Here is a 14,074-nt window from a genome sequence, read left to right as displayed (position 1 = left end):
TGTTGATAGCGCAGGTGAGACCTGAACAGCACACGTTGCTATCTGCGTTTAAACTAAACTCATTTAAGCCTTGCCATATATTAAAGATTATATAAATATTAAAGAGCCAGAAGATGTGAACTCGCGCGCGCAGTGAGAAGATCTGTGTGTTCGCTCATCCGTGTCTCAGAACGCGCGCAAATATTAAGCTCTCTGTGAAGTATTGTGTTTGAATTAGTGCTGGGTGGTATACCGGTTCATACCGAATACCGGTGTTTATTTTTGTTATGATATGAATTTTTAAAATACCGCAATACCGGTATGTCGCTTAAACAACGTTCGGAACGCGACACTGTTTGAAAGGGGTTTCTCTTTTGAAAGGCTATTTGCACTGTTGCACTGTGGTGAGGGAACTAAGCGTATGCTGTATGCAGGGACGCGGGAAGTAGGGGTGCTGAGGGGGCTGCCCGGTCATGCATGAAAAAAAAAAAATACAGTCATGTACCGTGAAACCGGTATAATTTTTTTAAATACCGTGATATAAATTTTTGGTCATACCGCCCAGCACTAGTTTGAATTGACAAATTTACACAAAAATTATGTCAAAATGCCCATCTTGGTGAGTATCCTAGTAGACATAGTCGGCTGAACGTACAGTATCAGTGCACTTTTCTATTGATGGATATGCATTTTGGCTTCCCAATACATTACAACAGCAGCGATGAACAAAAAAAGTGGACAAACCAGTCACTTTTTGTTCAATGCAAGTGCCATATGCTCGAATATATGACCAGTCATTTATGCCATCATCACCCGGATGTTGATAGCGCGCATGTGCAGGTAAGACCTGATGTTGTGTTTAAACTAAACTCATTTAAGCCTTGCCAGAAGACGCAAACTCGTGAGAAGATTTGTGTGCGCTCATCCGAAGCGCGCAACCCACATGCAATATTGAGTTCTCTAAACAAGTCTTGTGCTTGAATGGACAAATTCACACAAAAATGATGTGAACATGCCCACCTTGGCAAGTATCCTAGAAGACTTTTAGTCGGTTGAACATACAGTATCAGTGTACTGGATCCATGCTTTGTCTCAAAGTGACAGCACGTTTTTTAATCTTAATCAAACAACAAAAGACAAGGAAATCACGCACTGCTCTTGATTGAATAGCTTTTGTAACTTTAATAAAGATTCATCTTTAATTTATAGAGTCAAATATGCAATGCTGTTTTACATTTCATTACTTTATTCAATTTCTGTACCTGAAAACTGTTAGACCTACCTAAAAAAAACTGAAAAGCACTGTTTATTTTATTTGTATCTTTTTTCACTGTTTATTTATACTTGTAGTTAGATTATTTGTTCATTTTCTTTATTTTTATTTGACAATATAGTAGGGCTGGGCAAAAAAATAGATTTTCCGATTAATCGTTTTTTTAAATGACATCGATTCGATATCGATTCTCAAAAGCCACGAATCAATCTTTTCCAGTATTTATTTCAGCACACATTTAAAACAAGATCTGATTAACGTGAATCTTATCATTAGTCTTCTCCACTAGATGTCACCTTTATTTACCTTGCGCGATGTTACAACAGAAAGCCTGTCATTCATTCAGCGCTTATCATGGCCATACGCGCAATTCGCAATGCTCAGGTGAAATGCTATAGTAATACTATAAATCTGCGGAAGCATTTGATATCACGCATAAGGTGCCATGATTTCCGCAATGAATGAATGGCGGGGCGCACTGTTTTGTTTACACATACTAAAGCGCGGATGACGCTCGCGGTGTTTTCAGCTTCTGCCGTCTCACTAAAAATCACGCGAATATGAACGTGGTTTAGCGCAGCTCGTCAGTGAACAACGGCTCTGTGTAGTTAATGCTGCTCAATGTGAAAGCACGCAGGTGATGGAGATTTACCGCTGATTACAGAACCGGCTTTACTGATAAGATGCGTGTTAAATATCGCATGCGATTAATCGTGCAGCCCTACTTTGAATAAACTTGCATTAGTAATATTTTGCTCGATGCGCCCTCTTGTGGCCTCAGGAGAGAAGTCAAAAGCTTTTCTTCAACCTAACTGAAGTTATGCATTTTAAATTTGAATATAATTTGAATTTTGATAATATTTAAGTACAAAATTCGAATTTAGTTTTTCAGCCATTTTGACAGCCCTAGTGTAACGCACATTCATCTTCGGAGACAGGGCAGGTTATGAACGCGTAATATGATTGACATATGAGCAGCGAATGAGCTTCTTCTGAGTCAGATCGCAGAGGAGAAAACACAGGCAGACAGTGCTAGAAACAGCTAATGCTCATCAGATCGCGTAAATCAGTGGAAAGTGAATAGAAATGATGATTCCGACTAAGCTATGCATTTTAAAACAAAAACGCACTAGTGTAAACGTAGCCTAGGGACATTAGTCCTGGGGACATCATCAGTGAAGAGAGGACATGCTCATTTTCTTGAAGAACTGCGGAGCGATTTAAAGATCTTAAGCATGCAGCAGTGATCCTCACATACTGACTTAAAACTGTTAATTTTGCACTGAAAACTATTTGAACTTTATTAAAACTATTTGCACTGATTTATTGTGTTGGTTACATTTTGTTCCTTTGTGCAGTGGCACAGTAGATGAGTCTTTGAGTCTGTAAAAACCTCAACAAACTGAAAAAAAAACAAAAAAAAAAGTTTTATGAGGTAATGTGTAATGTACGATTTTTTTCTAGGTAATGTGCAATGTAATCTTGTTAAAATGGATTTCATAAAATTGGTATCGAAAAAAGTATCGTTCACGAACCGGTATCAAAGTCAAGGTATTGGTATTGATATTTAAATTTTTAGAAAAATACCCAGCCCTAGTGGCTTCATAAACAAGCCAAAATCCATTGTACTATGCAGACCATTCCTGTTAGACTAACTAAAGTGAGGGATTCAAATTGTGAGGTCATGCTAGTGACACTTTCAGCAGAGAGTAATGAAGCAGAGAACATGTGTGTGCTAAATCACATTCAACCTTGTAGAGCTCAAATCCATCATTGGACATGATGACCATACATCATCTAAGGTCATATAAGGGTCAGTGCAAAGAGAAGCAGTGGTACATAAAACAAGGAGCAAAAACGGTTTTAAGTAGTATGCATTTATTAATGTAAGAGTTTACCCTCTCAAACTTGTGAAATGTTTAGCTATCCATATTACAAATACAACAAAACCATCAAATACAATCCATACTTTCTATTTTCTTTTACACCATCACAAGAAAAAGCAAAGCAACAGAACACAGCCGATCAGAGCACAGCTGATGTTTAATACATTACAGGGAGCTGGATTTTAAACTATTGAGAAAGCTATGTCAGCCAATAACCATGCATTTTGACTAATTAACAGAAAAGATCCAAAATCTACCAACAGCCTTATCAAATAAATTCTGATTTCAATTTTGAATGAATTTAGTAAATATTGTGCATCTCATTTGATGTCATTACATAACCTTATAGGCCTATTTACCAGATATTATATAATTTGCCAGACTGCATAAACATTAACCATTTAAAATGACTTTTAGACCAATGAAATTTCAATATGGACAGAGAAAGGAAGCAGCCTGGTTAGGATACAGGAAAAACAACCATTCTGATGCTCTAATGCCTCTGTGATCTTAGACCTATACAGAAGGATAATGGTATTGCTATGGTTATCATACAAGTCCTGTAAGTCTATTTACATTCTAATAACATTTATAGTAAACTCGTGCCACACCAGAGCAGTCAGGACAAAAGGGTCAACACTGATTACCCTTACCTACCTACCTTAACACTATCACATAATCAATGCACTGTGCTGATTTGTATGCATGTCTCCTGTATTCTCTACAGCTTCACTTAGAAACAAGAAAAAGGTGAAAAAGTACACATTTATATTAGGGCTGCACGATATTGGAAAAAAACTCACATTGCGATATTTTTTTTTTCTGCGATATATATTGCAATATGAAAAAACAATCAGATGACTTCAATAGCTCTATTTGGAAAAAAAAATCAATGATTGGAGTGATTTTGTAGCTGCGTAAATCAGCATAGGAAATAAACAAATTACAAGGATAGATAAATAACAGAACAAAGATAAGTCTAACAGTATTTAGGTACAGAAATTGAATAATCAAATGTAAAATAACACCATAGTTTTTAGGGGTGGGGGAAAAAATCGATACAGCATAGTATCGCGATTTTCCGCGGCAATACTGTATCGATACACGGACGCCAAGTATTGATCTTTTATTATACTATTTGGTAGCATAATAAAATCAAATCGATGGTGGTGTTGAGTTTTTTTCTGGTGAGGTCAGCTGGGTCACCTTCAGCATGCAGTAAGTTAGTAAAATAAAGAGGGCGGCATCGCGGAAAGTTATCAGGAAAGCCCCGTCCGCGTTTAAATCGGATGTATGGACTTACTTCGGATTTGTAAACAAGGAGGGGATGCAAGTAGGGATGCACCGAAAATATAGGCTACATATAATAATAATAATAATAATAATATATATGGCGCGCCACGTCACGCCCCGCAGTGTTCAGCGCGCATGTTTCACTCTCCTCGTCACTGCGCGGTTTGACGCTCCGCTCAATATTCCGATCTATGAATGTGCGTTCCGCTCGTGGGAAAAGTAAAGTCCGCTCAAATAACGCGCTGACAGGAAATTTCTATGCAGGATAGGCCTGCCTGTTCCGGTTTGCAGTAGCGCTACTGTGCTGTAACATGGTGTAGGCTAGTTCAGCTGTACTGGGCAACGCTGGTAAAATAATGCTGCCTTCAGTGACGCTATGCTCTGCTATGCTGTGCTCATATGCTCTGATAATAATAGCGTTGTAGGACTATACATTATTTGGATAATTAGTCAAAAACAACAACAACAACAACAACATATATCTGATTCTGTTACACAGAAGTGAATAAAAATGATAAATTGATATTTAATATTAAGATAACACTTTTCAATAAGGTTCCATTAGTTAATGTTAATGTATTAACTATGATGAACGAACAATAAACAATACATTTATTTTTTTTTAATTCAGTATCATTAAAATTGAGTTAAATTTAAAAAGTCTTACAAAATTACTTTATATTATTTTATAAAATAATAAATAATCATTACAAAGCATTTTCAGCTTTGGTTTTCAGCCAAGTGCATCCAGAATTTTCGGTTTCCGTTTCGGCCCAGAATTTTCATTTCAGTGCATCCCTAAATGAATAGTTGAGTTTGCCAGGTGCATACAACATTTATGACAGGTTTTCATGAAAGTGTTGGTCAGTTTGTTGGCTTGACAATCCCATTTTGCACTGCAACAATAAAACTGAACCGAGATAAACAAATTGAGAAATGTTTCTTTTTAGTTAAAACAGATGTTGTCAAAGTTTTCCTTTGGGGACATAGAAAATCACTTTCTGCTCTTGACTGAATACGTTTTATAACTTTAATGGTAAGCATTAATCTGTATTTAAATTTTACTAGGGATGCACCGATACCACTTTTTCCAGTACTCCGATACTTTTATTTTTGGTACTTGCCGAAATATGGCACTTAACACATGCTGTGTGGTATCGGCGTTTGGTATCGGGGCATTTTAACGAGTACGAGTACAGGAGCGCAGTATCGGGCCCGATACCGATACCAGTATCGGTATTGGTGCATCCCTAATTTTTACCATGAAGACTACAGAAATTAATGTAATCAAATATAAAATAACATTGGATGTGTTATTTTACATTTGATTACTTTCATTTCTGTAGTATTTCTTACCTGAATAAAAACTTACTTAACCTGAAAAACGTCATACTTCAGAAACTTCAGTTTCACAGCTCTCTTTATTCTATTGCATTTATTCGTGCTGTTGTTTGCAATTTTTTTATTTGTTCTTATTATATTACTGACTTTTTACTTGTTTTTTTTTATTAAAATAAAACTTTGCGTTGAAGAAAAGTAGATTTTTGTTTGTATATGCTGTCAATTATAGTTCTTGGAAAGAAAATCGGAATCGGCAAAAATCGGTATCGGCAGATCACACTAACAAAAAAATCAGAAATCGGAATCGGCCAAGAAAATTGCAATCGGTGCATCTCTAAATAGAACCCATTATTAATCAGTGATGCTGTGTGACTGACTACACTGGATGCGACACGACATGACAAATCACTGAGAGTAAACTGATGCTCGTTTATGACGTACTGACACAAAGTTCAAATGATATGCAACGGTCGCTTTGTCGCATCCAGTGTAGACAGACTTTGGGGCCGTTCACATGTCGAGCCAAAACACACGTGTAAAAACCAGACTGTATAAAAACATGGACGTAGTGTCCGTGACGTCACCCGTAGGTTCCTGAAGAGCGTTTTTGAAGCTCAAAGTGGGCGGAGCCGGCCGTCGCCATCTTGGCAGCGCATCACCGTGCGTCACTCCCGGATAATCGAAAATGGGCAAAAAGGCGGGAGCTGTTTGCCGAAACCACACCCACCTAGCTCGACGGTGGTGACAGCAGCGGCAATCCACCTGTCACTCAAGTGGCCACACCCTTACTTATGCAGAACTTTAAGGCTTAATATAATTTAAACGGATGACTTATAAAAAAAAAAAATTCACCCCCCTCACAGTTGTCATGAAGGGCAAAATTAGCTATATAGACCAAATTAATTTTTTGAACCAGGCTGTAAACATGTTTTTTTCTGCTGTAAAGTTGGGCATTTTAACATGGGGAGTCTATGGGATTGACTCCCTTTTGCAGCCAGCCTCTAGCGGCCAGTTGACGAATTACAGTATAAGTCACTTCCGTGTTGGCTTCACGAGAGAGCGGGAGGTTGCCGCTTGGTAAAAACCCCAGCCGCACCGCTTTCTCCTTCTTTCCAAAGCGCTCGGGAGCTTGCGCTTTCGTGTCGTCTGCTGTTGCTAAGCGACTGTGACCTGCGCTCTCCTCGACGACGCGGAAGTTTCAAAGGATTAATGGATTTCCAGCACTGAAAATCGCGTGCAGTAGCTCTGCTACTAAATTTATTTAAAATGGGGATCTCTGTAGCGTCCGGTGTAGATACCGTGTCTGTGTGTGAGCAAAGAAAATGATCATTATAAATATAACGATCAATATACTAAACATCGCACATCCTGCGATGTGACTATCGTGGATGCGCACATCGCAATATCGATGCTGAAACAATATATCGTGCAGCCCTAATTTATATGTACTGATGGGTTTGAGGGGTGCAGGTCATTTCAAAAACTGAATTTTAAGTTCTACACATTGCCCTGCTTTCGTGTTTTGTTTATTAAACATTTTTTAATAATTTGATTATGCTTTCAGGTTCCAATACGAATGCAGTACTCACAGCTCCAATTTAACACATTTAAATCATTCTGCAGATTTTCCACAAAAATACATGAAAAAAGTCTACAGATGTCATCTGGACCTGGAAATGACAACCTTACAATGAAAACCTGGAGTGCAGACTCCTTTTTTTATTTGATTTCAGGCAACTTAATTGACTAGCATAGTGGATAAACCACTTACTAGATATTATTAGGAAGAAAAATGTCCAGGTTTTACCAAATAGCTGCCCTGATCACCATTACAGTGGTCCATCCTCACATTATGCTAACTATGAACTGAATGTCATTAGGCTACAAGTTCACATCCTAAGCGTCATCAGAATTTTCACACGTCCCCAGAATGACCACCCGTGGAACTTTCCTTCAACCCTGGAGCTTTCAGCTGTGAAAGGGCAACACGAGGCTCCCATCCCTCTTACTGCTGACGCTTACATAAAACCCTCTCATCAGGACCAGCCCACTTAATGTCCTATATACACACACGCTCATAATAACCCCCAAATACTATGTGATTTCTCATCTATACCTCCATGCCCCTTGTTTGACTCCAGCCCCCCCCTCACTCCCCACATATGCCCTGGCAATGACCCTCTATTAGAGGAAGAACGTGTGAGCGAGTCTGCGATCATGTTTAAATGGAGGAATGTGTCATTCATGTGTTGACTACACAAATCTCTCCTCCATATCGGGGTCACAGCCAGTGCTCACCCATTTGTTTTGCTCCCTTGCTCACTGCACTGAAGCAGAACCCACATGATCTTTTACAGGCTGCATGGGAAGAGTCACCAATATGTGGCTATAAACGGTCAAGCAGGAAACAGCATCACCGACAGCCACCATATCGAACAAACACACACCTGATAGTGAAAATTCAAGTGCATTCTAAATTCAAGCATAAAAGCAAAGTTGAAGACAGCTGCGTCACAACCAATTCAATGACCTCAAGTGATTATTTCTGCAATAAAAGTATAAACATGTCCAAAGTGTTTTGTTTGCACTAAATGAGGGTGACAAGAGGGCGATGAACCTAAAAACTCGCCTGTGTAAAGTAAGGCTGTGTAAAAAGCAATGATGACACACACTGCATGTGAATTACGATACACTGTAAAAATCTGGTCTGGACATGAAATCAATTCAAACTGCGATTACATATATTTTGTGGGACTGTCACTTACTTATCAATTATTAAACACATTCTCATCTTATCAGCCACATTACTGCAGACATGGCAGTACAGCATTCAAATTCTGTTCAGAAATATAATGACTATACAGTGGCGTGACTACTGTTCTATTCTTTTAATGAACCTCACGGTTCCCAATCTTCTTGACCAATGAATTTCAATGACTTTTCCTGTCATGCATCATTACTGGACAAGGATTTTAAACATTTTGTAGAAATTGCACTCATCAAGAGGAATATTTAGCCAATAACATTTTAGAGTTTTAGCTTAAAAAAAATTACAACAGTTGCTGATGATCCTCACACAGATGACAAAAACATCACAATTGGGAAGAAAACACAGACCTCTTGAAAATGCAAACCAGCAGGAGGAAGAAAGACAATCAAACTTTAAATTAAGCACAACCATATGTGTTAAAATGCTCCACGTTATAAATATAAAACTAACTAGGTTGACATTTCCTCTACTTTTTCCTGCAACACTTGATTTACAATAAACGTGAAATCCTGTGCATCTTACAAAAAAGATACTGGTCATCACTCTGGTAGAGATGCACCGATCGATCGGCCAAGGATCAGAACCGGCCGATTTTCCTCATGATCGGCCCGGATCGGTGATCGGCCGATCAGTCTCACTTATTTCTGATTCCGAGCCGATACGTTTTGTTACCAGCGGCACAGGCAATAACGTCAGCTAATCCGCGCTCAGTCTCAAACAGCTTGTGAGCCACAAATACCAAAATGAGTGGCTAACTGCGCTAAAACATTCAAATACATACAAAATTATGTCAAAATGCCCATCTTAGCGAGTATCCAGCTAAACACAGTCAGTTTTGGAATGTTAAATAGTTGAGAAAGAGAACGCATGTTGTGTAACATGGGCCTGTTTACACCTGGTCACTTCATGCGTTTTTTTCTGATCGGATAGCTATCCGATCGTGAAAAGACCAGGTGTAAATGCCCTCCGAAACGCATTTGAGACAGATATAAATCCGATCGTTCAAACCACTTCAGGAGGTGGTCTGGGCCGCATTCCAGACGAAACTCGACAAGTGTAAATGCATCTGGTTGTTGAAACCACATATGTAAATTTTACTCCTCCCAAAATGATAAAATAATAAATGTGTGAGAGCGTGTTATAGGCTATATGACATTAGTCAGACTGCGCTAATGCATCATTTTACATTTGATTACTTTAATTTCTGTAGTATTTCTTACCTGAATAAAAACTTACTTAACCTGAAAAACTTAGTTTCATAGCTCTCTTTATTCTATTGCATTTATTTGTGCTGTTGTTTGCAATTTTTTTGTGTTCTTATTTTATTACTGACTTTTTACTTGGTTTTTTTTATGAAAATAAAACTTTGCGTAGAAGAAACGTAGATTTTTGTTTGTATATGCTGTCAATTATAGTTCTTAGAAAGAAAATCGGAATCGGCAAAAATCGGTGTCGGCAGATCACACTAACAAAAAAATCGGAAATCGGAATCGGCCAAGAAAATTGCAATCGGTGCATCTCTACACTCTGGTGATCTAATCTAAAACAAGCCAATGGCAAATTCAAAGACTTTTCTTCTACTGCAGATGCCTGGAGTGGTCATGTGACTTCAGGCCACTTGTGGAAGCCTTAATTCCTGAGCTAGACACGACAACCTTGGTTGCATGTAAAGACTTCAACATCAAGTTCTCGAATCAAAACACAGACATGAACAGCCGCAAACCGAGCTCAAATTTAGCATGCCATCATTCTGACAGCCAAAACCCTGCAGTGCACATCATGGATGTGACCCATATCAGATGTGATAGGAGGGGTGGGTGGGTGTGAATGCGTGTGTGTTTAGACTCTGGGGAGCATAAGGCAGAGCTGCTATTTATCAGGTTACAAAAAAGTGGGCGTGTATTGTGCTGCTCTTGCCGCCTGTGTGTCTGCAGTTCAGCTTCCATCTCTCTCTCTCTTCATCACTCGCTCCCTCTGGAGCAGAATGGTATGGAGTATATCAGTCTGAGAATGTGTGGATCTCTTCTTTGCTACACAGTTCCAGTTCACCTCTCTCACCTGGTCTAACTTTCTTACATTTCTAAACACAAGAACGAACACACACCCTCTCATTCACTCACATTGTCTCTTTCTCTCTCTCCCCACCAGCAGTCGCACAACTTGCAGCTGGCAGTCTCGGCAGGAAGCAAAACTCATGTTACCGCTCATTCTTGACCATCTCTGCCATGTTTTCTTTTAGACCATCTCACTTAAACAAAGCATTTCAGACGGAGAACTGTAGTATTTTGAGACTCTGCCCCTATGCTGGTTGTACAGAATATGAAATCTTGGAAAAACTGCTGAAATCCATTAGGAAGCCAGCTGAACATGTTAAGGTCTAAAAGTAAATTTCCAAAATGTAGCATGCACTTTGACCTGCTTTCAATTATTTCTGGACATTTTAGTGAGTCTCAGAAAGCTGTTTGCTTACTCAAATCTAGGGCTGGACGATATGGCCAAAATTTATATCATGATATATTTCTTAATTTTGGTCGATACGATGTAATTCCGATATCGATATGAACACTATTAAAAAAAGCCTCATAAAAACTGCCAAGAACACCCACAACAGATATCTGTACCTACGAACTTCTGAAAAATGAATTTTCCAAGTCTATGAAACCTCCTCCTAAAACACTATATAATATTTAAGAAAAAAAAAACAGCACAAATAAATTAATGTTCGCCTTATATCAAACTATAGGCTGACATACACTACCAGACAAAAGTTTTTTAAAGAACTCTCTTCTGCTCACCAAACCTGCATTTATTTGATCCAACATACAGCAAAAGCAGTAATATTGTGAAATATTTTTACTATTTAAAATAACTGTTTTCTATTTGAAAATATTCTTAAAATGTAATTTATTCTTGTGATTTTAAAGCTGAATTTTTAGCATCATTACTCCGGTCACGTGATCCTTCAGCAATCATTCTAATATGCTGATTTGCTGCTCAAAAACATTTATTATAAATGTTGAAAACAAATGAGCAGAATTTTTTTCAGGTTTCTTTGATGAATAGAAAGTTCAGAAGAACAGCATTTATCTGAAATAGAAATCTTTTGTAACATTATATTTTGTATCATATATACAGTGGGTACGGAAAGTATTCAGACCCCCTTAAATTTTTCACTCTTTGCAGAGGATCCCCAAATCCAGGTGTGAAAAACTTGTTGCATCTTTCCCAAAAAGACTCATGGCTGTATTAGATCAAAAGGGTGCTTCTACTAAATACTGAGCAAAGGGTCTGAATACTTAGGACCATGTGATATTTCAGTTTTTCTTTTTTAATAAATCTGCAAAAATGTCAACGATTCTGTGTTTTTCTGTCAATATGGGGTGCTGTGTGTACATTAATGAGGAAAAAAAAATAACTTAAATGATTTTAGCAAATGGCTGCAATATAACAAAGAGTGAAAAATTGAAGGGGGTCTGAATACTTTCCGTACCCACTGTATATACAGCAGTGCTCCTGTTTATTCAACGAAATCAAACGCCACAAATAAATCAATGTATGGGAAACACTGGTAAATGTATATCGAAATATCGGAAATGTGTTTAAAAATCATATCACCGTTATTGAAAAAAATTATATCGCGATACATATTGATATTGAATTATTGTCCAGCCCTACTCAAATCATGTCACAGCTGAGAGCCGGTATTCGAAACATAAGTGAAATATGTAAATACTGGTAATCAGAAAGGGAAACTGAAAGTGTGCTTTAATGGAAAGTGCTTCACCAACTCACCCGATCTTGTTCATGAGGCAGCAGACGCACCGGAGGCAGAGAATCCAGAGACACACACCCAGTCCCGTCGTTATGAGAACTCCTGCTTACCAACCGGAAGAGCGGTCCATGTTTTATCACCCGTCCGTGAGAAACGGCCCGCTTAAGAGCCAGTCGGAGTTGCTGGTGGAAAAGGCCTGGCCCCATAGAGCCACTGCCAGACAGATAACCCGCAACATCTGCCTGGCATTTCAGAAAACGTTCAATACTCTTCAGGGATGATCCACTGGGTTCGTGAAGGCCCTCTAGAGAGCGCTTGATGAGCTTGTTCCAGTCCAGACCAGGTTTTTTACTAGAGCTGGAGGTGCTGGAACTGCCTCCGCCACCTCCTGCCCGAGGCTTTGGGAATGCCAAGCGTCCAGGATTATCAGGGTCCTTGTAGGAGTTGAGCCCCTTATTGGACACCTTGAGTACGGAGCCATCTTTAACGCTGAGCTCAAGGTGCTCCAGGACTGTCTTGCGGTCAAGCCCATGGGACATTGACACAGCATTGCAGATGCGCTCTTCAGACGGCCGCTGCTTTTGCTTTTTCACCTTCTTGATGGCTTCCAAGATCCAGGTGGTGTACAACGGGTTGGCCAACTTCACCATGGCTGCTGTAATACTGCTGGGCCAAGGCCCAACACACTCTCACAACCGTTAGGAAGCACCCAGTGGCCTCAGCCCTGGCGCTGCCTCGTCGTTGTCCTCCTCCTCCTCCTCTCTTTTACAAAGCAAATGTGCAAAGAAAGTCAAATGCCCTTTACAAAAAAGGTAAAACAACGATGTCGGACGTTTTTGGAGACGAAACACAGACAAAGAGCTACCCGTGCGTGAGCTTTCCAATGTGATTACGTAATGCGTGAATTTGCGGACGTGCATGGCGGAGCTAGTGCAAGACATGCATTTGTGGTTAAAATGTATATAATTGTTTTTTTTTTGAAAATGACCAATCGTTTCGCTAGATAAGACCCCTATTCCTTGGCTGGGATTAAGTAGAGCCCTTTGAAGCTGCATTGAAACTGCAATTTGGACCTTCAACCTGTTGGCCACCATTGAAGTCCATTATATGGAGAAAAATCCTGGAATGTTTTCCTTTAAAAACCTTAATTTCTTTGCGACTGAAGAGAGAAAGACATGAACATATTGGATGACATGGGGGTGAGTAAATGATCAGGAAATTTTTATTATGGAAGTGAACTGATCCTTTAATCATCTAGCACATAAAAAAAGGCAGAAAGCACAGCAAACAGTTCTATAGAAACACACAGGTCTTGCTAAAGAAGGGCAATGTATCTAAGTGCATCTACTGCACAATGATGGCGAACTACAACTCCACACTACAGAAAAAATGTAGGTTCCACATTAGTTGTTTTTTACTACTATAATTAGGTACAATGTACTTATTGTATTGCAAAACACTTTCGCTGCTATTGAAGTGGGATACGGTTAAGGTTAGGTACAGGTTTCTTGGTGTTGTTAGGTTTAACAGTGGGTCAACAGTGTAACTGTAGATGTAATTACAGAAATTAATAACAGATATAATTACATAATGTTAAATACGAGTACAATATAAGAATTTGCATTTACACAATACATGTATTGTATCAGATGATGAACATTTTTAGCTCTGCATTCAAATACAATCAGTTAAGATTCAGTTTAAACAAGTTAAGCCAATACTAGCAGGAATAAACTATTTTAGTGTCCTTTTAAACATGT

The 14,074-nt window shown here is 38.8% G+C and overlaps 1 protein-coding gene across 1 annotated transcript in view; it reads right to left on the bottom strand.

Annotated features, from left to right (window-relative positions):
- Window positions 1–13,063, bottom strand: part of kat6a (K(lysine) acetyltransferase 6A) — a 59,876-nt gene extending 46,813 nt beyond the window's left edge. The window contains exon 1 of the mRNA XM_016497953.1: window positions 12,335–13,063. Within this exon, the coding sequence (XP_016353439.1) occupies window positions 12,335–12,964 (630 nt within the window). The 5' untranslated portion in view covers window positions 12,965–13,063. The remainder of the gene's footprint in view (window positions 1–12,334) is intronic.
- Window positions 13,064–14,074: the final 1,011 nt, after the last annotated feature.

The sequence above is a fragment of the Sinocyclocheilus anshuiensis genome, unplaced genomic scaffold (assembly GCF_001515605.1).
Source record: "Sinocyclocheilus anshuiensis isolate Anshui unplaced genomic scaffold, SAMN03320099.WGS_v1.1 scaffold1276, whole genome shotgun sequence".
In the NCBI taxonomy this organism is placed as follows: domain Eukaryota; kingdom Metazoa; phylum Chordata; class Actinopteri; order Cypriniformes; family Cyprinidae; genus Sinocyclocheilus; species Sinocyclocheilus anshuiensis.
The sequence above is the reverse complement of the archived record's forward strand: the minus strand, read 5'-3'. Positions and strand labels throughout refer to the sequence as shown.